This window comes from Malus sylvestris, chromosome 7 (assembly GCF_916048215.2).
Source record: "Malus sylvestris chromosome 7, drMalSylv7.2, whole genome shotgun sequence".
In the NCBI taxonomy this organism is placed as follows: Eukaryota; Viridiplantae; Streptophyta; class Magnoliopsida; order Rosales; family Rosaceae; genus Malus; species Malus sylvestris.
In genome coordinates, this window is record NC_062266.1 from 4,562,866 (window position 1) to 4,590,813 (window position 27,948).

A 27,948-nucleotide genomic window follows, 5' to 3' on the forward strand; every position below is an offset into this window, starting at 1 on the left:
GGTCTCCCAATGCATAATTCTAACATCTATAAATGTGTGTGTTCACATGTGTGCAGACGAGTGTGTGTGTTTGATATGCACGACAAGAGTTGAACTCACAAACATCCTAAAAAAATAGGGCACAATTTTTTGTGGCGTGAGGATTTCCTTTCAAGTTTAAACCATCCATGTAGAGACAGTAGAAGAAAAATAATAAGATTAAATGTCTGAAGTCTCACCATTTCAAAACCGTAGCTCCTGTTTATAAGAAGTAATGCTAAATCAGCAAACTTTGCAGCATCAATCATAGCATTGTTTCCGTAACAGAATAAATCAAGCATTTAATGAACAATGCTCAATCTAATATCATATCAAATCAAGTTATCGCAACATCAGAAGAAAATGGCGAAACATGGCACCTGAAACAATGGTAACTGGACCTCAAACCTCTGGTAAATTATGATTGGTATAATGCTTTACAAGCCACTTAATTAACGAAGACTTGCCAACCTAGACTAAACAATAAGGATTAAACATATATACTAATTTGAACAATTTCACAGCAGATTGAGTGACAATTATGCAACGCAGGCAAGGTCTAGACAATGTTATGCATACCTTGGGAGGTCTATGCACCACCACAACATATTGAGCTTGTTTGCCATAGGAACAATCATAGGTTGGGACATGAAGCCTGCGCTACTCTTTCTTGATTGAGCGAGACTGAAGACACTTGGCTTTCACAATTGAGCTAAAAGCAAATGCTTTAGGGTTTTGCTTCTTTCCATTTTGGGGTTGTATCATGTTTCCTCTTGCCAGCCTTAAAACCCCACTGCATGTACCAATGTGCCTTCTGCACCTGCTTATTGGTTCCACTATCTATGACCATGGTAACCTGACTAAGAAAGCCTAACAGTACAAGCTACAATGTTCCAAACGAAACTATGAGCATGACTACTTCAAAACCAACACCAATTCCTATCGCTTGGTCGGAACGAGTCATATGGTTACTGATCAAATCCACAGACCAGATGCAAAGCACATTAACAAAAGCACTTAATTTTTCTCCAAAGCACCATTCAAGTCAGATTTTCTGAGTACCCACACATCATTGTATTCTAGTAAGCAATGATTAATCGCCTACATCAAACAACAACTTCTCTGCTTAATGGAATATGTTTTGGAACAAATTAATGCTTCAGGCAGAAATATAATCAATTCTGTGATTGCATTTGGACTATCCTGACTTTAGCAGCAGTAGTACGATGGTAGAACTACTTGCAGGACAACGACCTCACATTCTTCAGATACTCATCAAAGGCTACCTTTCAAAAAGGCTAATAGGTGCTTCAAATAAACATAGTTGCACTTGACTGTTTTCAGGAGTTCCCATGCAACAACCACCTTTCCGCTATAGATTTCGGTGACAGAAATCCACATCATAGGACTTACAGTACAAGAAAAGTAAAATTTTCACAAATTAAACCAAAAGTCATATCATTAAAAAGTAAGAATTCAGGAGAAATGATTATATCTGATATTCATATACAAATCTAGAGCAAAATTGAGTTTCGATATATTAGTTATTGAACAACAACATATTTCCCACAGAAACCAGCCCTAAAGAAACATTGGGAAAGAAAAATTTGGAAAAGAAAGAAGAAGAACAAGAAAGCATTGACATATTTCCACAAGAATCCAACATGAGACTATACCATTTATACTAAGATGAAACATAATGTGAAAGTCGAGAAGCCATATTCGCAACCTGCGATTGCATTTGCACAGCCCTGACTTTAGCTGCTGTAGCACGATGATAGAACTGCTTGCGGGACAATGACCTCACATTCTTCAAGTACTCCTCGAAGGCTATTGACCCATCATGCAATGCCTTATCCAAAGAATACACAACATCTTCAATCGCCAAATCAGAGGCTGTGCAATCCAACATCTGCTTTGAAAGCGGGTCAATGCATTCAAAAGCATCGTCCACATCACCATCCAGCCTCCCCCTGGTCTTCCCCTCATTCTCTCTCAACCAGGCCTCCAAAACATCCGAATTCATCAGCACCATCTGCAACTGCTGCTCCAAACCCTCCTTCTCATCCACCATCTCTTTCAACCCTTTGTTGAGCTGCTCCGATCGCTGCCGCAGCACCGCCTGTGCATTGAACAACCCTTCAATTTCCGCCTCCCTCGTCTTCCTCAACCCTGCCATGTCGCCGTGCACCATCTCCACAAGCTTATTGATCGCATTCCTCTTGAAAACCTCATTCGGATCATCCGTCTGAACCCGAGAAAATGATCCACTACTTCCATATGGTGACGGCGGATACGTCCTCGGCGGAATTGCAGGACGGGCAGGATTAGCCGATCCCGATGAGCCCGAATATCCCGGGTAGCTCGAATATCCCGAATTCGACACAGCCGACGAGGAATGACCAAGGTTAGGATTAGGGTTAGGGTTTGGATTGGGATTGGGCCTGCGCTGGGAGAAGAGCGGCGGGTCCTGACCGAAAACGGCGCTGAGATTCTTGACGAGCTCGACGAGGTTGGAGCTAGGGTAGACCCAGTTCTGCAAGTAAGGGAGGGAAACCGAACCAGAAGGGTTGACGTGGGCGTGAGGGCGCTTGATGACCATGTCGCGCGTGGGGTTGACGTAGACGCAGGGCGGGTGGCGAGGGTAGGACTCCATGAGCCAGATGATGACGGGGATGTTGTAGGTGACGCCCTGAAACGACATGGGGATGGTGCCGTTGGCCTGGAGGAGGTTGACGGAGCGACCGTCGTTGTGGGTGAACGTCGCGGTTTTGGGGTCGAGGGAAGGGTAGGCGGAGGTGAGAGAGACAAGGTGGGTGCGGATGAGCCACTTGGTGTCCTCGGAGTAAGGGAGGGCGGAGGGGCCGCGTTGGGAGAGGACGGAGCTCAGGAACTGCTGGATCAGTTGGGGGTTCGGTGGGCTCGGACCGGCCGGTGGAACCATCGCAGCAATTTGGATCGGGTCGGGTTCGGAAGGTTGAGATTTGAGATTTGAGATTCCGAGAAGAATAGAGCGGCGAGGGAGGATTTTAATCGGAGCGAGGTTTTGATCGATGGAGATTTTGGATGGAAATTGGGATTTTGTTTGCTTGTTATGTTTGCTTACGGGAGAAATGAGGGAGTGTGAGCGTGTTTGGGACAGGCGACTGCGTGGAGCGTGGTGCGGTGACTTCTGTGCCTCACTCGTTTTCAACAAGATCAAAGGAAAATCTTTTGCCAAAAGGGCCATGTCTGTATGTGGCCATTATCCTAAAAGAAAATTAAATTTTATATGGGCTTAAAAACTTAAGGAAAAATCTCAAGATAGGGATCGAAACTATTTATATTATAAATTATTACATTAATTTTTTTTAAGTAAAATAAAAATGAAGTCATATAGGCATTGAATAGTATAAAAATAAATGGTTAGTAACGGTAAAATGTATTACGAACTGTCTATATATTTATTATAGTTGACTAACAAAACAACCCTAGTTTTGATTGATCTTTTGCAGAAATAATCTTTAGAGTTAAGTCCGGACATTTACCCAACTTTTAGGGTGATTACATATTGGTCCTAACATTTTAAAACATTCCAAATAACCACCTAACGTTTTGAAAAGTAGAAATTCAAAAGCGTAAACGTATCTTAAAAGTTGGATAGGTGTATTCAAAATGTGGGATTTGAGTATTCATCAAGTCAAAGACTCAAAGACTTATTCATTGACCATGATACGTAGCCAACTAGTATAAAAAATATTCAAGTATCGGATACGAGATACGCAATTATACATAATTATCCATGCATCATAGGTTTGCTACTTCAACTAAATTTTAGGTTTTTTGAAATGTAATTGAAGAAAAATGTTGTTAGTTATGGTTGATGTAATATTTTCAAAGTTTATTGTAACAGCCCATCTCTAATTTTACGGTTTTTATCATTTTAAATATGTATTTTTACGAAAATGCCCTTTGAAATAAAAGAATAGTAAATGTATGAGAGTGAAATGTTTTGAAGATGTTTTATGAAATTGCAATTGTACTCAAACCTAAGGGTGCAAAATGTAATTTACCCCATAATAAAATATAAAGTAAGAATGAAGTTCAGTTGTGGCTGGCGATTAGGGTTTTAAAAAAACAAACCTAGTTTTGCTTCTATTTTTTTGTTTTTCTTTGTACTCACACAATTCATCATAACAATATCAAATAACATAATAAAATATAAAGCAAGAATGAGGTTAATGCATCATGGTGAATGTTTTTATACTATTCAAAGCTTATAAAATATCGATTTCGTGTTTTAGATGAATTTGAATTAAATGGAAACGATAAAGCCTTTGAATGTTGTACAAGATTCTTCACCAAAATCCTATAATTCCTTTTTGAATATTGTACAAGATTCTTCACCAAATTCTGGAAGGTCCTGAACTTAGATTGCTAAATGGTAAACAAATCATGTTCCTCTAAAATACATTGTCCTTAATCTATAGTTGCATTCTGTTTTGATTTCCTTATTTTATTAATATATTCAATGTTGTTTTTAGATTTATATGTCAATTCTTCTTATTTATTCAATAATAATCTTTTTATTTCAGTTTTAGAAGCAAAGACCAAATATAAAAAATTGATTGAAACTTCAGTCTTCACCGATCAATTGGAATGATGACGGAGAATATGGTAAAATGTAAAGAAGCTTGGAAATCCATGAAGTATCATCAGATGAAAAAATTGGAAGGTCCCGAACCTGTTTCTTATGTAGCAAATTTGGCATTCACATATATACGCACTCTTCCAAGACCTACTAAGACATTTGGTTTGTATATTACTGACATGCAATTGGAGGTACCTATACTATAAAGATTCTATATTGTTATCACATATGTCATATATGTATTAAATGCTGGTTATTTAGCTTTATATAAATACGTGTAGAGGCCAAAAGTATTCTTATTCTCATTGGATGATGAAGGCATAAAGCCTAAGAGAGATTTGAAAGAGATACATGAATATGACACATTAGGCTGAGGAAGAATTATTGCTAAAAATACTATGAAAAGAAAATATAAGCAACTCAACAAGGATATCAACAATAATACTGTAAGTGAAGCAAGGAATGTAGCCGAATATACGTTATTGTTTGTGTTGGTACCATATATTGGGCCTCGTCTTTGGGCTTCATCCCTAAGCCCATGATTTATGTAAGAAGGGAGGGAACCCTTACTTTATAAAAGGGGAGCCTCACCTTCACTAAGGGGGAGAGCCTTACATCCAGAGAAACAGAGTCTCATCCCTCACAACATTAGAGGGCAATACCCTCTCAGCCAAACAGAGAGCAAAATGGCAAGGGCTGCATCTACATAGAGCTCCCTTGCCGATCTATTGTAATCCATACATTCATACAGTGAAATGGAATCAACATCAGTGTGGACGTAGCCCAAACATTAGGGTGAACCACGATACATGTTTGTGTTCTTGAGCGTTTGTGTGATTCACGGCCGGATTTACGTTGGTCCAAGATCTTCCGGATTTTGTGCATCAACATTTGGCACCGTCTGTGAGAATCGATACGAAAAGCTACGTTGGTCTTCTTTCATTTTTTCATCTCACCACCGTGAATCTGTAAAAACCCAAGAAACCAAAACTCAAACCCTTCCAACCCTTCTCTCTCACACATAAACACTCTGAGAGTCACGATGAGTAAAAAACTCACAGTGCTGCTAGTTCTGCCATGTAACATCACATCCACATGAAAATTGTAACCCTATACAACCCACCAATTGCCATCACCCGCCTCAAACCGACCCAAAATACATCACACAATCTCACCTAGTCCTCAATTTAGTTCCTACACAGTTCTAAAACTAACCCAAAATGCCATGCTTCAGCATCACACAGTCCAAAAACTCATGCCACCGGTACACCTTCGCCCGAGTCGGCCTCCGGTCTGCAATCACCGACCTCAAAAACGACGACACCACCATACACTGCTGGGTCCTGCGATCGCCGAACCCTTCCAAGCCCAACCTACTCCTCATCCACGACTTCGGTGTCAACGTAATGTGGCAGTTCGTTGACCTCATCTGCCACGTCACCTTTCACTACAACATCTACGTGTCGGATCTCGTCTTCTTCGACGGCTCCTACACGACCAAGCTCGACCGGTCCGAGTGGTTCCAGGCCGAGTGCGTGATGCAGGCGCACTTGGTGCGAAGGCTGAGCCTGGTGGGGCTGAGCTACGGCAGGTTTGCGGGCTACAACTTAGCTGCCATGTACATGGAGACGGTGAAGAAGGTTGTGATATGCGGCGCCGCTGTGTGCCTGGAGGAGAAATACCTCTGGGAATGTGCGTTTCGAATCTTGGATTTGGATGAGGCGGCGGGATTTTGACGCCGCAGACGCCTGAGAAGCTGAAAGAGTTGGTCAGATGATTGAGGCCAAGAGCCAGGCCTAGTCGGATACCTGAAGGCCTTCGACGACGACGATGGCAGAGCGGTCAGCGTCAGTTCATGCTCCATATCACAGATGAGAAGAGCCTCAATGGGTAGAGGCGTCGAGCTGGAAGACGACTGAGCAGGCTGTCACGCCCCGATCCCAACATACGTCCAGAATCGACACGTGACGTCACCAATACCCGTACATCTAACATACCCCGCCTCCGGGATATGTACAAAGCATAAATCAAGATTCAAATTTCATAGCATTTTTTCGTACAATTTATGGCTGCATCTAACCTCTTCGTTAGACTGTCTGCGTACCCTCAATAGGGATCAAGCCATTCGCAGTTCAACGTTCGTCAAACTTTAATCTTTTCGTAAAATACTTATAGTGAAAAAAACATAGGGTACCACACTACGCATCAACAATAAGCCATACACAACTATCATCTTGTCATGCACGCAGGTATACTATGCCCACACATATATTTTCCACTTCATCCTTCATATAAATCACTACATTTCACATGATTCTCCATTTCATAATATGCAACATCTCAATGATACGATTCCGGACCATCACTCAACGGAATCGCAGAGTAGAAGGGATTCCGAACCATCACTCAACGGAATCCAAACAGAACTTAGTTCCGAACCATTCAACAGAACCGAACGGAAGTCCAATAAGCATAACTACGGCTTGAAGGAACAAGACAGGATTCAAGTTACTCAATTCACGAAGACTCAACAAAACGAACTAATAACGAGCAACAAATCCCCATCACAATGGGTTATCGGTCCATTACTAGATCTCACATCTCCCAAGCAATTCAATAGGCATTTCAATCACATGACACAACCATTTCCAATACACAAGTCAAATCACATTTCACTACATCATACCAATCACTATGTTTCCAACATTATATCTCTATCCATAGCTTGTAACATATCAGGGAATCACGAAGCACAATAGTAATGTTTAATTACGTTAATCAATCAATGAGATAGCACATCATTTCACGAGTTTAATTAAAGAACTCTACATAATTCCCTACTTGGGTTATGAATAATAACATGATATTCTAATTTGTATGCACAAGATCCATTGTGCGTAATTCTCATTCACTCGAATCTAGGATTCTAAGATAACCTTATGGAAATAAGCAAAAGCAAGGATTCTGGACCACTCAACGGAATCCAACAACACTGGGTTCCGGACCACTCAACGGAACCAAATTACAAGTATGAGATAATCAATAAAAAGAAAGATCATTGATCATAGTTTATAACCTCAAATATAAGTTCGTAAATATGAAAACATAATCAAGTCTCTAACAACTCCGAAGGAGTCACTCAGACATCCAACGACTTATCCCATTCAAACCATCAAGATTCTCAAAAACCATCATTCATATGTACATTAAAACTAGGGCTAGAGGGACGCAGTTCAACTGAAGCCCACATAAGTAACCAAACAGGAAGTGCCCCCCCCCAAAGCAGATTAACCAAGCAGAGCCACCCTTGAGAAAGTAACCAAGCAGGCAGTGACCCCCAAATGTGGATTAACCAAGCAGAGTCACCCCTACAACTATTAGGAAGTGATCACCCAATGCGGATTAACCAAGCATGATCATTCCTAAGCATACATGGCCATAAGGATTACCCAACGCGGGTTAACCAAGCGCGATCCATATATAGTATGGTCCCCCAATGCGGATTAACCAAGCAGGACCACTAATGACCCCCCAATGCGGATTAACCAAGCAGGGTCAAAATAATCAGGTAGGTAGTGATCACCCAATGCGGATATACCAAGCATGATCACTCCTATAATGCGTATGGTCCCCCAATATGGATATACCAAGCAGGACCATCAATGTACAACTACTACATGGTGCAGTAAACTCAACACCTCAACTTATCCACATCTCAACCCCTATGAGTTACAACGTAGTCGCCTACACCATCAACTTCTCGAGGTCACCACTAATATGTCACCCAAGCATATAAGTGCTACAACATACCTCTAATAGGATTCTAGGATCACATTGTCATGAAAATAATCATACACCTCATACATATCTAACCACATTTCATAAACGTTTCCAAGCTATAGTCGATTCACAATTACTAAACATAGATCGATGCTAAAAATAAAAATAACAATTCAATAGAAAGCACATTTAATAAACAAGTATAACTCAATATGGTACCACTAATACATATATCGAGACACACGTCAACTGGGAACGACACATCATCGTGATGAGCCAACTAACTTCCATCAAGCCTAAACAACATACTAGAGGTAAGTAACACTCAAGAGTAGAGCACGTTAACTAAAGCATCAACCGTCGATAAGGTAGGTCCATTAAGGTCAACAAACTAAGGTTATTCAATCCGGAAGATCCGCACATCGGATTTCCAATCTGTAAGTTCTCAAAGGTCCAACAACTGATAATTACGGTGTTCACAAAATTGTACGACGAACCAAAGATCGGATTGTCATTAATCACACAAACAAGTGGCGGTCCAATTTGATCACCACACCAAACAATTGAATTTCAGGAAACCAAGCTAGACATCGGTTCACAGGGTCACTAGAAGGTATTTGGTACTTAAACAACACTCGTAGACTGTCCCACGCACCGCCACACGTGGTGATAGCCAAGGTGGAGGGTTTAGAAAACCCAAATTTTCAATATTAATTAAATGAGTTCAAATTTACGTGGTAGCTAGAGCTCAACAAGGGAAACACTTTTCACAACTAGTCCAACGACAAATTCAAGCCGTATGCCATCCAATTTCACCGAGGAAAACCGGATTTCTAGGGTTCTAAACACCTAACACTAAAACGACTACAAAAACACAAACCAAGCATACCAACTTGAAGATTATGAAGAGTAGGTAAAGTTTCATACCTCACTTGAGGGAAATGGTTGCCGGAATCGCCGGAAAAATGACAAAATCGCCGGAAAACCCACGGTTGCTGCCTCTAACTGGAAAAATGGCTAAGAAAATGGAAAATCTAACATTACAGAGTTGTAGGGCTCGCTAAGAGCTTTCCATGGACACCAAGATTACCCAAAACGGAGCTCGGATGAAGAAGATACAAGCGGGTCAAGTTTGTGGGTCAAAAGGGTCGAAAATGCCCAAAAACGGGTCAAAACCAGACCCTCCTCCCTTTTCTTTTTTTTCTCTGTCCGTTCCCTTTTATTTCCCATTTCTCCCTGGTCCCTCTCCCACTATGTGGGAGTTTTAAAATAAATTAAAATATATAGATTAGTAACACAACTTCAAATATCCGTAACTATATCGTTAAAACTCGGACTCACAAGCGGCTTTCACCTATACGTTCGTGATCTCGAAATCTATTCAACGATATAAATTGTGACCTCGAAAGGTCTACGGATTTTAAATAATTAATCTCCAAACTTCAAACTTCGTAACTAATTTAATTAAAATCTTAATTCAAACAAATTAAAATAAATTCTCGAAAAATAATATAAAATCTCAATAATACAAATACGTAGATTATAACAGTGAAATCCAGGAACGGGATTTCACACAGGCGCTGGTCCGGGAGGAACTAGTGTTTGAGCCATCACGTCTCTGCTCTCTGGGGTTTAAAGTGAGGTTTTCAGAGAGAGGGAGGGAGAAGCGTCGTTGTTTCGGAGGAATGGCATATTAGTACTTGCTCGGATGAATTTTCACCACCGTGCCGGGCGCCTTGTTTCTTTACAGAGCGCTGGCGAAGAGGAGCGACAAAAAGGGGAGAGGTTTGGAAAGGACGCAAGTAATGATTTCGAAGATTTTGTCCACAGTTTCATTGCTAGAACAATGATGGACGAACAGAGAAGATAAGAACTTTATTATCATAACCTGCAACTGTCAACCACCAACTTCTGAAAAAAGGATGAAACTTTCATCATGAAGGGACAAATACAACCCACTATCCTAGAAGAGCCCCACGAAGGAAAATATAATATATATAAGGGGTTAAGCAGAGCTTGGCATCTGAGGATGGCTTTTGTCGACAACCCCCATGCGAAAGATAAGAACTTTATCTTTTTTATTTAATACGTTATTGATATATGTTATGATGAAAGTAACCTTTATTATTTAAACGTTATGATAAAACCTTCATCATGAAGGGACAAATACAACCCATTATCCAGAATAGCCCCACGAAGGAAAATATAATATATATATATATATATATATATATATTATTCTTCACCTAGTGACGTATATTTAACTCAAGTACATGTGCAATATTTATTCATGGCCTAGAATATTGTGACCGCCTTTAAACTATGTCACTTATACAACATGTGATTTACCACACGACTGAATAAATTATTTACTTATAGAAGGCACATAGTACAATATTTTTCCTTGACAAACTTTGTCAATTTGATTTATTCATTATACGGTCATACTTATGCTGTTATTTATTGCAGGAATTATTGAGCAACTAGATCCACTGATCAACATTGTTGCTGATTAAAGAAGTATACCAACTTATAAACTGATGAGCCACGTGCTCATGGTGGCAAAGATTCAGTCCGAACGGTGATCTCTTATCTGACCGGACACCCACTTGCTCGGACATTCACTTATTGGGACACCTATGTGCCTGGACCCAACTCGATGACCTTACAAATAGCCCCGACTCGATGACCCTACATATGGCCCCGACTCAAAGACCCGACTTGCGGACCCGATCCGCGAATCCGACATATAGATCCAATATGCGAACCCGACAAGCGGACCCGAATCATGTCGAGAATCAACTCATACTGAGTGCATGTCGACATAAAGTAGATACTTGCAATGAGAAATACCACGAACCGAGCTACCTCGCAACGAGCATAGCCTCTAGCTGAGTAGCCTCGCAACGAGCATCGCCTCCAGCCGAGCAGTCTCGCAACGTGTAATACCTCTAGCCGAGTATTGCTTTATGTTGAGTACTAGTTCTAGACGACATCTAGTCACTTCAGCCCGTACATGAATTGGATTTGAAGTATCAAGCCAAAAGACTTTCTTGACTGAAAACTTAGGGGACTCCTGTTGGTACCATATATTAGGCCTCGTCTTTGGGCCTCCTGTTGGTACCATATATTGTGCCTCGTCTTTGGGCCTTATCCCTAAGCCCATGATTTATGTAAGAAGTGAGGGAACCCTTACTCTATAAAAGGGGATCCTCACCTTCACTAAAGGGGAGAGCCTTACATCCAGAGAAACAAAGTCTCATCCCTCACAACATTAGAGGGCAATACCCTCTCAGCCAAACAGAGAGCAAAATGGTAAAGGTTGCATCCACAGAGAGCTCCATTGCCGATCTATTGTAATTCATACATTCATACAATGAAATGAAATCAACATCATTGTGGACGTAGCCCAAACATTGGGGTGAACCACGATACATCTTTGTGTTCTTGAGCGTTTGTGTGATTCACAGCCGGATTTACGTTAGTCCAAGATCATCCGGATTTTGTGCATCAACAGTTTGAATCATCGCCTGATTTCCGCACATTAGGACTTTTAAAAAGTTAGATCTTCCTTACTTTGAACTTTTATACCACATTATCATACACTCTATTGATCATATGTTTTGTTGGTTGACAGTGATATAAGGCTTGAAGTTGAGGTTATATTTGAGAAAAATGTTGTACAATTGTATTTGCAGGTCTTCGATGACTTAACCATTGAAAACATCAAGTCAGCATTGATCTTTTATAAGCTAGAAGTTGATGAAAATCAACTAAGGAATTGGCTTGGTTATGTAACATTTATACACTTCTTTTAGTTCACGTGTCTCTGTTATTTTGGTTGTTACTGTGGCTTTTGTTTTGTGTTTCTTTTCCTGCCTGCGAGTCTGCATGGGTTTGGTACATTCATACACTTATTTGGCATATACACTTGTTATTAATTTTACTTTACGAGGGTAGGAGATTTACATAAACATGGACACCCCTTAACAAAACTGGCAAGGACAATTATGCTCGATGTGTGAAGTGCATGGAAGATTCATGTGTCCATAGACTACTTGGTAAGGTAGATGATGTACCCGATCCACAATGCTTCCTTTTACCAATTCTCGATTTGAATTGAAATATTTTGATGTGAAAAACAGTTTAATGAACCCAATTTACATCGTGAAGGTTAATGAAGAAGTCTTATGGGGTTTGGTAGCTTCATGAAGCCGAATGCTCTTTCGTATATATGATTACAGAGAGCTGATAAATAATTAATAATTTCAAATTTAAACTTTTCATATAACTAATGTACTAGTTTGAACTTAAAGTGCATCAAAGATGTCCCTTTCCCTCTATTAACTTCCGTCTAATGAATTACTCCACATCAGCTATATTAATTAATTTTATTAATAGAACACAACAAGGGTAAACCCAGTCCAGGTTTATATTTTTTTTCATGAAAGTCCATCTCAGCCCAACATATATTTTTTTTTCCATTTCAATTGCCTGGTCTGGACTAAACCTAAAAAATAGGTCGAGCTAACCCAGCCTGACCCATTGTCGACCCTTAATTGTACCCACTTCTTCATCATAAGTCATGTGATCCTCTGACTAGTGTTTTTTAATTTTAATGGTTGAATTGTTGTATCTTTGGTTTGCAAAACTGACAAATTTTTTTGTGAAATTTAAGCAACAACACATTTCCTATGCACTATACAAAGCAAACAAAATTTAAGTAGTCAAATTTATTTGAACAACTTTTTCTGTTGGATAACACATGGGCGAAAATTTCAAAAGAAGAATTCGATACTTATAGTGTTATTAAAGAGGCATCTAATATACATGTGTCCCATAGTGACGTCCATTTTTTGGTAATGGGTATACTCGAGAGATAAGTTTGAAATTCGACCTCTCCTTATACGCGGGTCATGGACTCCTTTTTAATCATTTATTTAGCCTGGGGTGGAATTACCATCATTAAACATTCATTGTTGGTCTAGCGATCCCTCATAGGGGTAGGTTCAAAAAACTGAAGAAAAAAAAACAGAATCGAACACCGAACCGAAACCGAAAAAACCAACCGAACTAAAAAATTGAACCAAATTGAAAAAACTGAACCGAGCCGAATTCTTTTGGTTCGGTTTCGATTTTAGTGGTCTAGAAACTGAACCAAACAGAACCAAACCGAATTAATTATATTAAAAGTTTTTTATATTTTATTTATTTAATTATTTGTTTTGGGTATTAATTAATTAATTAATTAAATTAATAGTTGTGAACATGAACAAGATTTGAAATCAAAGTGCCAATTCTCTTTTACTTTTTGAAAATTTGCAAACTCTTAAGTAACAATGAAAACATATATATAGTGTTACGACATATTTGCTAAACTTATTAGTAGCTGGTCTTGAAAGGCTTGTAGATCTTGAGATCACTAATCACACCACCAACTGATCTAGCAGCAGCTGCTATGGTCATTATAAGGGCCCATAGCTAAAAAAACCTATTTTCTTACGATTACAAGGTTCATCCAAATATGAAATCCAATCTTGGAAATACAGCATCCCACTTTTTTTTAACTACCCAGGGCTTCGATACATTTCGAAATAGAGAAATTTCTACTGGAGCAGGTGCTATCCGAGAACAATTAGCCGATTGGGATTTGCGAATTATTATAGATTATTCGTTGGTAGAATGGAAAGAATTAGGGGAAGAGGGGCCCACGGGTAATGAATGGGTAGATCGAAAAGTTGGAAGAAGAAAGGATTGCACCACTCAAGATTTGGAGGCAAAGCCATCTTGTGCTTCACTTTGGTATCCTCTTTTGAGCAATATACATCTCCATAGGGAAGTAAACTGTGAGCGGCCAAAATCCCAAAGCCCCTAAAAGTCCAACAACATCATTGAAAATGGCAGGATCATGGAGATCACAGTGGTGACAATCACAAAAGATGTTCTCCAAACCAGTCTGAAGAGGTTGAGATCGTAAGAACCGAAAATCAGGAGTTGGAATTTGATGTCTTTGGTGATGAACAAGCTATGCAGGTACTAATATCCAGATTTAAAAAAAAAATTCATGGAAAAAACCGAACCGAAAAAATCGAATCGAAGAAAAACCGAACCGAACAGTAACTTCGGTTTGGTTTCCGGTTTCAGCCAAAAACCAAACCGAACCGAACCCACCCCTAATCCCTCATAGTCGCCGTCGAGAGTGCAGCCTAGATATTGATTAACACATGGAAAACATATCGTTAACTTAAGACATAGGGGTTAACACGGATGGTCCATGGCTTAAGACATGATACTTGAAAACACAGCTGAACCTGAGAAACACCAAGCTGCTACGATGCTCTTTGGTGCCAACCACTCGGTTTTTTTACCGATGTAGGTTCAAAGGCTACCAAGATGCGTTATGTGTGTATGCCTAACTATCTTTATAATAAATATGTGTTTTTTTTTTGTTACAACTAATAAATAATGAATAATTCAAATACAAACCTTTTCATATCAGTGGCTATTAGTACTAGTTAGAATGTAAACTGCATCAAATATTAAAGTGCATCAAAGATGTCCCTTTCCCTCTATTAACTTCCCCATAGTGAATTACACCACATCAACTATATTAATTAGTTTTATTAATGGAGCACAAGGGTAAGCCCAATCCATGTTTATATTTTCTTCAAGAAAGCCCATTCCAAGCTAGCCTATTCTTTTTTCCATTTTAATTGCCTTGCCCGGTCCAAGCACAAAAAATGGGTTGGGCTAGCCCAGCCTGGCCCATTGTCGACCCCTAATTGCATACATTGAATTGACACATTACTTCATCAGAAGTCATATGATACTTTAAGTAGTGTTTCTTGAGTTTAATGGTTGAATTGTGGTCTCTTTGATTTGCAAAAATAATGATCTTTTTATTTTTATTTTTTAACATGTCATGTGAAATTTAAGCAATGTGACATTTCCTATACATCCTATACACTATACAAAGCATGAAGTCTAGTTCATTTGAACAGCTCTTTCTAGAGTTTGGTACTTATGGTGTTATTATGATTTTGATTAACACATGGAAAATAGATCTTATACTTTTGTTACAAATTAGACAATCAAATTATGAATTTTGAAAACTTATGGAGAAAAACAGTACGAGTCTCTTGTTTTTTAGGATAATGAATTGTTTTTGTAAGATGAAAGTTGATAAAAACACATGTCATTCTACACCCATTAGAGACATGAGTTAATATAAACAACGTGTGACATTTCTTAACTTGCAACATGTATAGTCCCATATAAGTATTTTTTTCTAATATGTGTCTGATCGCTTACAAAATAATACTTTTTTTTCCACTTAAAACACATGGGTTAACATGGTCAGTTTCTTGGCTTAAGACATGATATTTGAAAACACAGCTGGACCTGAGAAATACCAAGCCGCTGCGGTGCGCTTTGGCGCCAATCACTCGATTTTTTCAATGTTGTAGCTTCAAAGGCTACCAAACTACCAAGCTACTGGTACGTTTATATTATCATAATTTTAGTATGTAAAATGCTAACGGTAAGTTATGTGTAACTGTAAAACCTATTGGTATGTTTCAAGCCAATAAGGGTACATTACAAATCGGCATGTGTACATTTCAATTTAGTAAGTATACACTTTAAATCAGTATGAATACATTTTAATTTAGCATAAGTATGATTCAATTTGAGAATAAATTGTGTTGGTACATGTCAATATTTATTTTTAAAGAAAGATGGTGCAAACAATTTTTTGTATAAAACAAAGTCACAAATAATTTAGATATATTGAAATTTCTTAAATACTTTGAATATATAATTGAATCCTTAAATTGAGGAAGGGATGATATTCCATAAAATCAACAATAAATTAATTAATATTATTCAGTGCATTTTGACATAAAAATGAATTTAAAATGAATTTGAAAAACAGTTAAATTAATAATATACCTGGAATATAGGGTTTAATCAAAAGTGAAAGTAGTTTAATCGAAATTTAAAAAGTAGCTAATGTTTAATATAAAAAGGTCTAAAATAAGACATTTGATTCTAATTTATATTATTTCATATTATATTTTGCACGGGGTAAAACATAATAATGTTTTGATTTTTGGTGTTGTGATTAATAACTGGGTACGTAGCTAGAGTGCGTGGATGAATACACATGGTCTGTTGGGCCTCCGATTTTTAGATTTGGGCTTAATCGAAATATAAATGGTTGAAAGAAATCCAATATATATATTTGGGCCTAAAGGGTGTTTTTCATTCAAATAGCCCAATCCATGTGCGTGCGTGGCACAAGAGTCGCGGTAGCGAAAAGTTTAATAGTGCACGAGTAAATTCTTTTGGTCGACACGAGCAACAACCGGAAGGCAGGAGAGGGGACTAGAGAGAGAGAGAGAGAGAGAGAGAGAGAGAGAGAGAGCAGGAGAGAGAGAGAGAGAGAGAGCGAAAGGTGGCCTGTGATCTGAAGCTTAGGATCTGCAGGGGTAAGCCTTTTTCTTTTCTTCTTCTTCTTCTTCTTCTTCTTCTTCCTTTTGGATTTTTATGGTGCCTGCTGGGAAATCCTAAATGATGGAATTCCCAATTTTGTGAAACTCCTTTTTATATAAAATTCAAAACGAAAATTCGAACTTGTGCTAACCCATTTTCTCAACTTTCAATCCAGTTTCCTTGGAATTGAAATCCAACCCATTGATTTTGTGCCCTGATGCTTATTATTTCTCCGTATGTGTGATTGACTATGGGAGATTTAGGATTATGTGACTATTTTCGTTAATTCCGTATTAAAAATTTCGGGTATGATTTTGTTCAGGTCTGCATTGTGTTATTTTGAAGTGATTTTTGAGGGTTTAGTGGGTTCAATTAGAATTTGGATTAGTTTTAGGTAATTTGTATTTTCAATTACGATTTTTATGAAGCCTGTTTAAAGGGGTAAGTCGTGCTTCGGTCAACGTTTTGATTGCTCAAGATTTGGTTGAATGGTATTTTGTATGTACATACGCTGATGGTGTTTTCTGTCGAGGGTGTTGTGTGTTGAGAGAAGTTGGGACTTTATGGAGAGGATTTTGGTTATTCCGGTTGTGACTTGTGAAAGGGAGGCCAACAAGGTCAAAGTCATGGGAATTGTAGGTTATTGGTTCATCATGGGTATAACTGTGTGTCTGTTTGTGCATTATATACAGGAAAGATATTCAAATTCTGCACGATATCTTCATCAAGAGCTTTCTCGGGTTTCACTTGCATGCAAGAAAGAAATGGATCCCGGTCGCTATGGTCATCAGCAAGGATGGGATAATAACAGCGTAATTGTGGTTTCCTCCTTAATAAATCACCTATATGGGATGAATGATGATAAATACAAGAATTTATTAGGGCCCAATCTGAATGTCCATTTTTTTGGGAGAAAAATGAGAGAAAGTCGTGGGGCAATGTGGATATGGACTGACTGGATTTGCCTAACCTCATGTCATCATTGATCTCTTGCTGACATTACCTTATTCTCTTGAATCCACAGGCTCTGGAGGGGTATGGTGCAGTCCACGAGCCAAACTTTCGGTGAGTGCTACTTAATGTTGCTGTTCATCATCACTTTGGTGGCTACTTAAGTTTGTTACTGTTGCGGATTGAGACTTACTTTAGTGTTTTACTTTAAACTTCATGAATGATTGTGGAACTATATCTATCATTGGCACTGTTGGAATATATTCTTTAATTTTGTCATATATCTTTTGTATTGTATTACATTTTTTCTTTTCCTTTCATCCCATTATATTTTCTTTTTTGGCAGGGTCAGTGGTTCATATGATGAGAGGAGATTTATAGATGAAAGATACTCAAGGGACAATGTCTATCCAAGAAACGCTTTTCACCGTGATGTTCTGGATAGGGATAACTATCCACCGCCACCTCCTCATGCTGTTGGTGTCTGGCCACACTCAAGAAGAAGTTATGAGGAGGATATTCCAATCGAGAGGGAACCTAGGCGACATGAGAAACAATACATGGATTCGTATCACGAGATGGATAACTTTCTTGATCATGAGATCGATACATTTCAGGATTTTGATAAATTTCGGGATAGCTATCGTAGTGTTGACAACTATCGTGATCCTAGGTTTGACAAGATTGCCCGGTTTGGTGGACGTGATCGTGATGATTATGCATATGATGATTTTGACTCCAGGCCTCGTGCAACCCATCAGAACAGGGAGGATAGTCGTGGAAGGGATTATGACTATGGTCGATATAGTTATGATTCTGATTACGACAGAAGTAGTAGGAGAGATGGCAATTGGAGGCGTCGGGGATCTCGTGAATCTCGTGACCGTGAGCGTGACAAGAAATGTATGAGTAGGGAGAGAGAACAGAGTCCACATAGAAGGCATGAGCGTTCCCGTTCTCGGTCAATTTCTCGTGGGCATGATGATCGCCCTAGATCAAGGTCCCCTAGAGGTCGAAGCCATGGGCGAAGTCATCGAGAGGACAGCTATGATGATGAACAGTATGAGAGAACTGATAAGCGAAGGGACCGTGATGAGAAACGCCATAGAGAACATTATTCTGTGGTATATTTTTATGTCTATCTTTTGTGTTCTATCTGATTTCCTTTGGGTTTACATGCCTGATTATTTCATAAGTATGATATTCTTTTGTAGGCCCCGTCTGCAACTATTGTAGTGAAGGGTCTTTCCCAGAAGACGAATGAGGAAGATTTATACCAGATGCTTGTAATATTCATTTTGTTGTTTGTGAATGCTATTCTTTTACTTTTATCTCCTTTTTTTTTTGATAAGCAATTTGATATCTACCAGGCTGAATGGGGACCTCTTCGACATGTCCGTGTGATCAAAGAACGTAATTCTGGCACTTCTCGTGGTTTTGCATTTATTGATTTTCCTTCTGTGGTATGTATCATTCTTTATCTTTAAATATTTTACATTTGATTTAAAAGAATAATTCACAATGGAGTTTATGTTTGTTAAATAGGGAGCAGCTTGCACTATGATGGACAAGATTGGGGATGAAGGGCTTGTGGTCGATGACAGGAAGCTGTTTTTCGAGTATAGGTGTTTTTTCTCCCATGCTCCTGATTCATATCTTGCTGATATACTTTTTTGTAATAAGTATTATAGTAATGGTGGACAGTGCTGTGTTAATATCTTTACCTTGTGAACATTGAGGAAGTAACATGGAGCAGAAAATGGTCAGATCTGGATAAATTTTAATATAACCTTCAACAAACAAAACCCACATTTTAGCCAGTGCCGTGTTAATATCTCTACCTCCTGCCAATGTTTTGTATATAGTATATCCTTATGTATACTTTGTGTTAATATCTTCTCCCTGTTCCTTAAGTTCTCTTTCTTCCTCAAGTAGGAATCCACCAGAAAATGCGTAACAATTTCAAACAGCCACATCTCTTGATATACTCACCAACCAGCTACTTGAAATTCATGTTGCAGTTATAGCAGTTTATGAAATGCTACATGTCTTATTCTTTACGTGACACATACTGTAATTGAGGGTGTCTTCTTTTGTTCTTGTTCTTTTTTGGCTGTTTGGGTTCTAAATGAAAGATGCATTTTTTATGTTCCTCTGCAGTTCATTTCGGATGAAAATGAAAATATAATTTAACAGAGGACAGGATAGAGACAATAAGAAAATAGAATTTGAATCCAAAAGAGCTTCAATAAATAGGGTAGGGATCACCAGAGCAGTAGTTGAGGAAAAAGCAGTGAGAGGAGGTATTTATAGTAGTAAGATGGAAATATAGTAAAGGTGAAGAGGATTGCTTAATTAATGTAGAGGAAAACGGACATCTCATACGATGTGCAGATACTTAATGTGTAAAAAAATGAAGGGTTTATTCTTTGTGTCAGATGTATCCTCAGCTGTCAGATGATAGAAAAACATCTAAAGGCTGAAATTGTGTCTTTTTATTTGTGTCCTAGGAACCCATTTATTTTACTGGAAGTATACTTATTTGGACTTTCAATTGTGTTGTTGCAGTAGTAAGCCAACTGGGGGTGCAGGTGGATCTTTTGGTCAGGAGAATGCCGTTAAATTAGGCCATAATAGCCATAAAAGCATCACAGTGCCATCTGATTGGATGTGCATAAGTTGTGAATATGTTAATTTTGCACGGCGCACTTCCTGTTTTCAGGTATGCCTTTTTTGTTATTAGAACACATGCATTCCCATGGTTATGATATGTTTTGATCGAATTCTTAAACCTTTCAAACTCTTCATTGTGTTATAAATAAATTTATAATGGCACTCTGACAATGATTGTGGTAATGCTAAATGCGTACCATCAAGCAATTTACCTGGTGTTGGAGTTAGATTTTCAGTTATTCTAGGCTTGAGTACAGTGCTTTGAGAATGAAATCTTATTGTGTCCAAGAAAATATAAAATTACAGTATAGTGGAAACTTTTTTTTATTATCTTTTTTTCTGTTTATTATTTCAGAAAAGAAAATTTTCAACATGCAGAAACGTGTAGCGTATGACTTTTCTTATGTTAATTTAATAATAGTTCATGTAAGTTTTTTCTCAAAAAGAAGTTCATGTTAGTATATGTCATTTTTGCCCTCTGTTGCAGTGCAATAAGGCACGAACTGAGGATGCTCCTGCAGCAGATATTTCTTTTTCCAATCAAACGACTTCAGCTAAGAAGGGTTCTGAAGCTGGTTGGTCTACTTTGTTGCTTTTGGTTGGCCGTAGCTGAGTATTATTTGTTATGACCTTCACTGAGTATATATGTAATTAGGTCCTACTCATGTCTTGGTTGTTCGTGGACTGGATGAAAATGCTGATGAGGAAATGCTGCGCTATGAGTTTTCCAAACATGCTGCAATTAAGGTGCAAATGCTGAACAAATCAGTGGATGCTGTAGATACTCATTTACTTTCATCTTAAAGTTAAAAGACAGAATCTATTTTCTATGTTGGAAGGTTTATTGACGTAATATTTGCAGGATCTTCGTCTTGTTAGAGACAAATTTACTCATGTTTCAAGAGGATTTGCTTTTGTACATTTCCATTCGGTATGTCCCTTTTGTCTTTGGCTATTGAGTTGGTTAATTATTGTAATTGGATTGTCTTCCTCCATTCTTTTGGTATCTATTTATCAATCATGGTTTAATGTTATGGTACTAGAATTCAGAGACACTGAAGTTAACTGATGTGGGGACGGGGAATTGATGCCAGCAATTAAAAGTACAGAACTTAGAAATATTACAAAAAATGCTACCAACTTATATTTACAGAACTTGTACAAAATTTACTTTCCAAATGCACATGTCAGAACTTATGAATTTAATTCTTCAGAACTTTTATATAGTCATTATATGCTAAACTTTTATAGTTGTAGGTTTATTGTATTACTATTAGTAAATAAGCTCCATAATATGATGTTTTATAACTTTTATTATACATAGATATGAACATAGTTCTAGTCAAAATTATTTTGGTTTAAACTACAACGCATGATTTTTAGGTAGGAGATGCTACAAAAGCTCTTGAAGCAACAAACGGAACAACACTTGAGAGGAATGGGCAAATTTTGAGAGTAGCATATGCAAAGAGCGTTCTTGGTCCAGGATCTTCACAGTCAAGCAGCCTGGCAGCTGCTGCAATTGAGGCAGCCACATTTGCTCAACAGGTGATTTGAGATTTAAAGTATCAAGCTTGCACTGGTATTGTTTGTGATTAAACTTCCTTATAGGCAACATGAGCTACTGCATTCTTTGACTCTTTTACTACTATGGGTCAGTTTAGGAGTGCTTTAGATAGTGCCAAAAGCGGTTCATAAACTAAATGCAAGTTTTATAGTTTGGTATAACCATGGACAAAATTACTTGCCGGAGAAGGACCTTGTAGTTGCTTTTCATGTAGCTCTTTCAAGTGAATATGTAGAAGCGCTTCTTTTAATGAAAACTAATAAAAGCGCTTCTGAGCTTAAGCACCTCTCAAGAATGCCTCCTATCAAGTTTGGTTGTGTCACCTTTACCCATTAGGTTAATCCTTTATTCACTATCTTAAAATTTCAAAAGCGTCCTGGATTAGGCTGTTGAAACTTGAAGTATGATGGTGTCATCGCAACGATAGGATAACAACCCCAACCCTAGTTGTAACTACAACCTTGACTCTCGATACTAATTATTGATTTTAATCCTCCTTAGTTTATCTTGTTTATTGATATTTTATAGGCTCCGGCGTTGTACAAACTTATAAGATGATGCTATGCGAATATATGAACAGTAAACACACCACACACAAACACGAAGAATTTAGCGAGGTTTGGCGAACTTTGCCTACTCCTCGTGTGATCTCTCTTGAGAAATCACCTCCATCATGGAGAATAAAACTTGGTTACAAGAACTTATTGAAAACCCTTATGCTAAACACCAAAATCTTGCTTTAGATCTCTCTATCACTCTTGGCTCTCTACCCTTGTATTCTCTCTGCTGTTCGTGAGAATAAACAGTCTCCAACAAGCCTATTTATAGTACATAGGCCGATGGTTACATGCCTTACAAGTATAGGATTCCTAAATCTTTTTAGAAAACGGAAAACTAACTTTTTCCTAATCCTAAACTGATTGGGATTACAAAGAAAAACCCATTTCCCAATTCTTATGGGAAATAACCTGTACACATTCCTTTTCTCCTTTCCCAACACCAATTGGAAAACCTAAACCTGTTAGGCCTTGGTATTTTGGCGATCCAAATTGCAACTTGACGACCATAGGCAACAGTGTTAACACCCAACCCATTTGATAACTTGATTCGGGAAAACAACGACCATAGTCTAAATTACCATTGAGATTTTGGTACTGTATCATACTTGCCAGTTGCAGCCTGAATTTCATTGTTTTAGTTTTGATCCTTGAGCCACCAACGAACACACCACCTCTATCACCTACTGGGAATACATTTTATTTTCTGAATTTTAGGTGTGTTTGGAACCTTTTGGGTTATGAACTTATGATTAACCTTAAATTTCTCTCATTTGTTTAAAGATAGTTCATAGTTTTAAGCTGGGAGCATGCAAAACCTGAAGGGTTGTTTTACAAAATCTTAAAAAAGGAAAACCTAAGATAAGAAAGGATCCTTAAGTAAGTCAAGTGAGCATGAATTGTGTAAAGAGAAAGTAACTCAAATTGCTGATAATCACCCTTAGTCATTGAATATGTCCATGGCGCTGATAGTATGCTGTTTGCTTTCTTATGTATATGTTACTGTAACTGTATATTTTATTAAACCTTATGCAAGTTTTTGGTTTTTGTTTTTGTTTTAGTACGACACTGTTGGATGGGCTCCAAAGGAATATAATCCAGATGATAAACAATCCGCTACTGGGAACGAGCAAAATGGTGGGGAGATGGCAGTACAACAAGATGGTTTGGTTCCACAATCTGGTTTTGTGTGGGATGAGGCATCTGGTTATTACTATGATGCTGCTTCTGGGTTCTACTATGACCCAAATACAGGTTATTTTTATTTGTGTTTCATTTTGCCTCGTACAGTTCATGTTGTCAAACTCGTTGCAAACTAATAGTTCTGTACTTGGTTTTTTATTTTTATTTTTTATTTTTATTTGTGCATTTGAGTTAATGAAGTGAATTTTTTATTTTATTATTTGTTTGCTTTTGAAAGCAAATGGCTCTGACTAATTTATTTCACATCTTGGAAATGCTGTTTGAACTTGTAAAACTAAGGACTCTTTTTCTCAATTGAGTGCATTTCTGTCTAAATTAAATATGAATGATTGTTAGGATTCCATGGGTGGTTTCTGTCAAAGATTCCTGACTTAAATATGAATGTTTGTTGTATTCCCTGTTTTTGATCTGGAGTAGTTGGCTGGTTCTTTGAGGTAGTGGATAATTTTGTTTTAGATCATAAGGTTCTGTTGACTAATATACTAAGTTAATGTCAATTGTCTGGACTAGTTTTTCTGCCTAAGTTGTCCCCTTCCCCTTACCCCTCTTTCACACACACAGACAAAGATTGTGCCTGTCGTGATTCGTGGTTTGTTGTATCTTATGTACATTTTTCAACGCAGGCCTTTACTACGATGGTAACAATGGCATTTGGTATACATATGACCAACAAACTCAGCAGTACATCCCTTGTACTGATCAAAATGATAACAAAACATCTGCTGATCAATCTGAGCTTTCCAAGGCATCGGATGGTTCAAGTAACAGAAAAGCAGTAATTTCTGCACCAGCTACAACGTCAACATCTGAGAAGGCTGCGTCGTTACCAGATGCAGTCCAGGCTGCTGCAGCAGCAGCAATAGCTGCAGAGAAAAAGGAAAAGGAAAAGGCAAAAGAGATCAAACTGGCTTCAAAGAGCAGTATTTTGGCAAACAAGAAAAAAATGAGTAATGTGTTGACAATGTGGAAGCAAAGGAATCATGAAGGGCAAGCAACCCATGTAGCTCTGGATGACAACCAGCCAAGTGGTTCGGCTGATGATAGACCAGTTTCCTCTGTGCAGTCTGCAAAGAGCAAGTTTAAAACTGATGTGACAAAGGAGACTACTACATCCAATTCAGGGGTTACTGCAACTGTTTCTGCTGCAGAGACTGTTGGTTTGGAGTGCCCAGTTATGCCAAGGCCTGTGAGTAACAGTATAGGAGGGACGGTGATGGGAGTCATAAGGGGATCTGGAAGAGGTGCGCTGAAATCAGATGCCTCGTTTTCAGGATCAAGTGTTGGAGTTTCCACAACTTCAACTTCTGCTCCAGGCATGGCAGGTTCATCTGCATCAACAAATGCAGTTACCCCCACAGCTTTGACACCCTTTAGAACAGATGCATCTGCATTGGGTTCTTATACGCCACCTGTTGCTGCTGGGAGTGGAAAGAGGAGATTTTCTGAAATGCCACTAACTCCTGCTTCTGCTCCTAAAGAACCTCATACTGCATACAGGGATCGTGCTGCCGAGAGAAGGAACCTGTATGGTTCGTCAGCGTCTTTTGGTGACAATGCATCTGACCTTAGTTTTGCGGAGTCAAGTAAGCTTTATTAAGAAATTGTTTTTGATTGGTTTGCCCCTCTATTTCTTTACTACATGGTCAATACATGAATGCACATCAGTCCAAAGTTTTCTTGAATATGGTTTTCGATTGGAATGGCCCTTCTTTCTGTCGTACAAGCTCAATTGAATCTAGTATTAGTTTCAAATTTCATTTATTAGAACCATCACTCTTGCAACCTTTTTCATACTGGTCTGCGTAATTGATGTGAAGATGTCAGTTCAATTTTGATATTCGATACCCCAATAGGATTATCCAAGTTGGATGAGTCATTTTTGTACTTTCACAATTGTGAATTGACTTGTAAAAATCTTGTGTGATTACTATTGTTACTGTCAAGATCGAGATTCTGCATCAAGAAAGGGTTCTTATGATTCAATGCCTTTTCCCCCTGGTGTTGGTGGAGGACGTGGGGTTGGAGATGCCAACAATGACAGTTATGAGGTGATTACGGCTGAAAAAGCAATTGATGAGAGCAATGTGGGCAACAAGATGCTTCGCAACATGGGCTGGCACGAAGGCTCGGTAGCATATCCTTCTTTTGCACTTCATAATTTGTTTGAACTTTTTATTAATTACTCGGTTGAACCAGATAGCACCCCCAAAAAAATACCCCTTATTGAACTCGAATTACATGATTCAGGCAGAGCTCTATTTTCTGTATAGGTCAAAAGTGAATTTGGTAGTGCTATTCTTATAAATACAGCAGCTTATGGTGCCAATAATCTGACGCCCATACATTACCTGTCGTATGGCCCTGGCTAGACGGTGCATGTGTGCAAGGTTTCTAACTAAATATTTTGGGTATTGTTTGTTCTTCTTTTGCTGTTGATCGGATCACAGGGGTTAGGAAGAGATGGAAGCGGAATGGTAGAACCAGTCCAGGCTCAGTCCGTGGAACGGAGAGCAGGACTTGGGAGTCAGCAGAAGAAGTTAGATCCAACCCTCGAGGTGCAGGCTGGAGATAGTTACAAAACTCTCATTCACAAGAAGGCACTGGCCAGGTTCCGGGAGATGTCTTAAGGCACTGTTAATCGTTATTTTGATTGTCTTTTTAGGGTTTAGGAAGTAGATATAGTCGATATTTGTCTCCTTAAGGAAGATTATTCGAACAAAGCGATGGAAACAGTCGTAGAGCAAGTGGTCGTCGTAGTTATGTGTTATTGTGCATGCTTCGCTCTTTGTAAAAACTTGCTTTCTAGCACTCATTAAAATGTTCAGTTTTAACGTGGTCTACCCAGATTTGCGTCCATGGTGGGGATTTCATGGGTTTAGAGGAGTTAACGAGCTAAGGAGGTCGAGGTGTTCTCGTGTAATACATGTTCTAATAGTGGAGGGATACTTTGTGTATTTTGGGTAAGTTCGGCCGATGATTTTAGTTAATAAATGAATTTAAAAGTACGTAAGAAGAAGCAAAGTGCAAATGGAACGACTCGTTGCGCTTTCTAACTTGATGCAAAATATTTTCAACTCGAAAATGAGAAGGAAAAAAAAAGTAACAAGGATTCTAAAACCAATAACTATGCTAAATTGGAATATTAGATTTGATTCATTTGACTAATAAAACATGCAAGGTTTTTATCGAGGTTCATGTTAGTACCATATTCTTACCTTTGTATGTTTTTAATTTTTCATCTCAAAAAAAAAAAAAAAAAAAAAAACATAAACGGCAACTCGAAGTATAAATATGCAGAAGTGTAAAACAGAAATGCAATGGAGTGTCTGGTCTTGGTTGAAAATTACATTGATCTCTTGTTAATTAGGATAAATATGATTGATTTACTCCTGTTGTTGTAACTTTTGATTGACCCAAAACCAAAGCTCCCAATTGAAAAATGAAAAATCCTTATCTATCCCTTGAAATGATCGAAATCATTCGTATTACAACTTCGATCTTTTTTGTAAAAAATTAATAAAATATGAGATTATTTAGTCATAGAAATGTATAAAAATAGATGGTCGGAACATTTCATATTATATATAAAACACATTATAAAGATTATCTCTATGAAAAAATTGCTTAGTCAATCAACTGTAGCAAATATATAAACAGTTCAGCAAAGGGCATAGCGGTTCTAAAAGAAGCTATTGAGTTGGCTTCTTGATTGAGTTGGCTTCTACCGGGTCATCCCACCATGAGTGAAGTCTCTCTCTTTCTTTTCTTGCAATGCGGTGATCCTAGCTATGGCTAGGGTTGGTGGTAGCCCCTTACTCCTCTTGTTTTCCTTTTCTTTCCTTTTGTCCCTGCTGGGTTTTTACTCTACTGCTGCCTCTAGTTTCCCTTCCTCAACTCCCCTTTCTTCCTTTCCTTTCCCCTCCACCTACTTCGTTTTCATCACTCCACACCCTACCCTCTCCACTTGGCTCACTCCTCCGGTGCTCTCATCCTCTAGATCAGCTTCCACTAATCCACATCGTGAACGCAAATCTTCGCGATTCCTGTTTAGGAGGGAGATGTGTAGAGCTTCAGAT

At 38.4% G+C, this 27,948-nt stretch overlaps 2 protein-coding genes and 1 pseudogene across 4 annotated transcripts; 2 read left to right on the top strand and 1 right to left on the bottom strand.

The window, feature by feature from the left end:
• Window positions 1-1,533: 1,533 nt before the first annotated feature.
• On the bottom strand, window positions 1,534-3,215 carry LOC126629597 (protein ELC-like). Its single transcript, XM_050299675.1, has one exon. It carries the CDS (start codon window positions 2,960-2,962, stop codon window positions 1,703-1,705), a length of 1,260 nt encoding a protein of 419 aa, XP_050155632.1. The 5' UTR covers window positions 2,963-3,215; the 3' UTR covers window positions 1,534-1,702.
• Window positions 3,216-5,868: 2,653 nt separating this feature from the next.
• LOC126628587 (uncharacterized) lies at window positions 5,869-6,425 on the top strand (annotated as a pseudogene).
• A 10,348-nt stretch (window positions 6,426-16,773) lies between these two features.
• On the top strand, window positions 16,774-26,712 carry LOC126628918 (SUPPRESSOR OF ABI3-5-like). Of its 3 annotated transcripts, none has more exons than XM_050298789.1 (16): window positions 16,774-16,917; window positions 17,614-17,733; window positions 17,946-17,986; window positions 18,219-18,996; window positions 19,087-19,158; window positions 19,243-19,335; window positions 19,418-19,497; window positions 20,441-20,594; window positions 21,033-21,120; window positions 21,201-21,292; window positions 21,408-21,476; window positions 21,929-22,093; window positions 23,731-23,923; window positions 24,496-25,455; window positions 25,817-26,001; window positions 26,320-26,712. In XM_050298789.1, exons 2-16 carry the CDS (start codon window positions 17,686-17,688, stop codon window positions 26,497-26,499), a joined length of 3,198 nt encoding a protein of 1,065 aa, XP_050154746.1. In that variant the 5' UTR covers window positions 16,774-16,917; window positions 17,614-17,685; the 3' UTR covers window positions 26,500-26,712. The 3 variants fall into 3 exon arrangements, with proteins under 3 accessions (XP_050154746.1, XP_050154747.1, XP_050154748.1); XM_050298790.1 differs by having other exon boundaries at window positions 20,444-20,594; XM_050298791.1 differs by having other exon boundaries at window positions 18,225-18,996.
• Window positions 26,713-27,948: the final 1,236 nt, after the last annotated feature.

What these genes read in the sequence shown, in the direction of transcription:
- LOC126628918 (XM_050298789.1), top strand. Translation starts at nt 17,686, where the DNA reads ATGGATCCCGGTCGCTATGGTCATCAGCAAGGATGGGATAATAACAGC. An exon ending in GTCCACGAGCCAAACTTTCG is followed by an intron (nt 17,987 to 18,218) that starts GTGAGTGCTACT and finishes CTTTTTTGGCAG; the next exon opens with GGTCAGTGGTTCATATGATG. An exon ending in CCAAACATGCTGCAATTAAG is followed by an intron (nt 21,293 to 21,407) that starts GTGCAAATGCTG and finishes TAATATTTGCAG; the next exon opens with GATCTTCGTCTTGTTAGAGA.
- LOC126629597 (XM_050299675.1), bottom strand. Translation starts at nt 2,962, where the DNA reads ATGGTTCCACCGGCCGGTCCGAGCCCACCGAACCCCCAACTGATCCAG.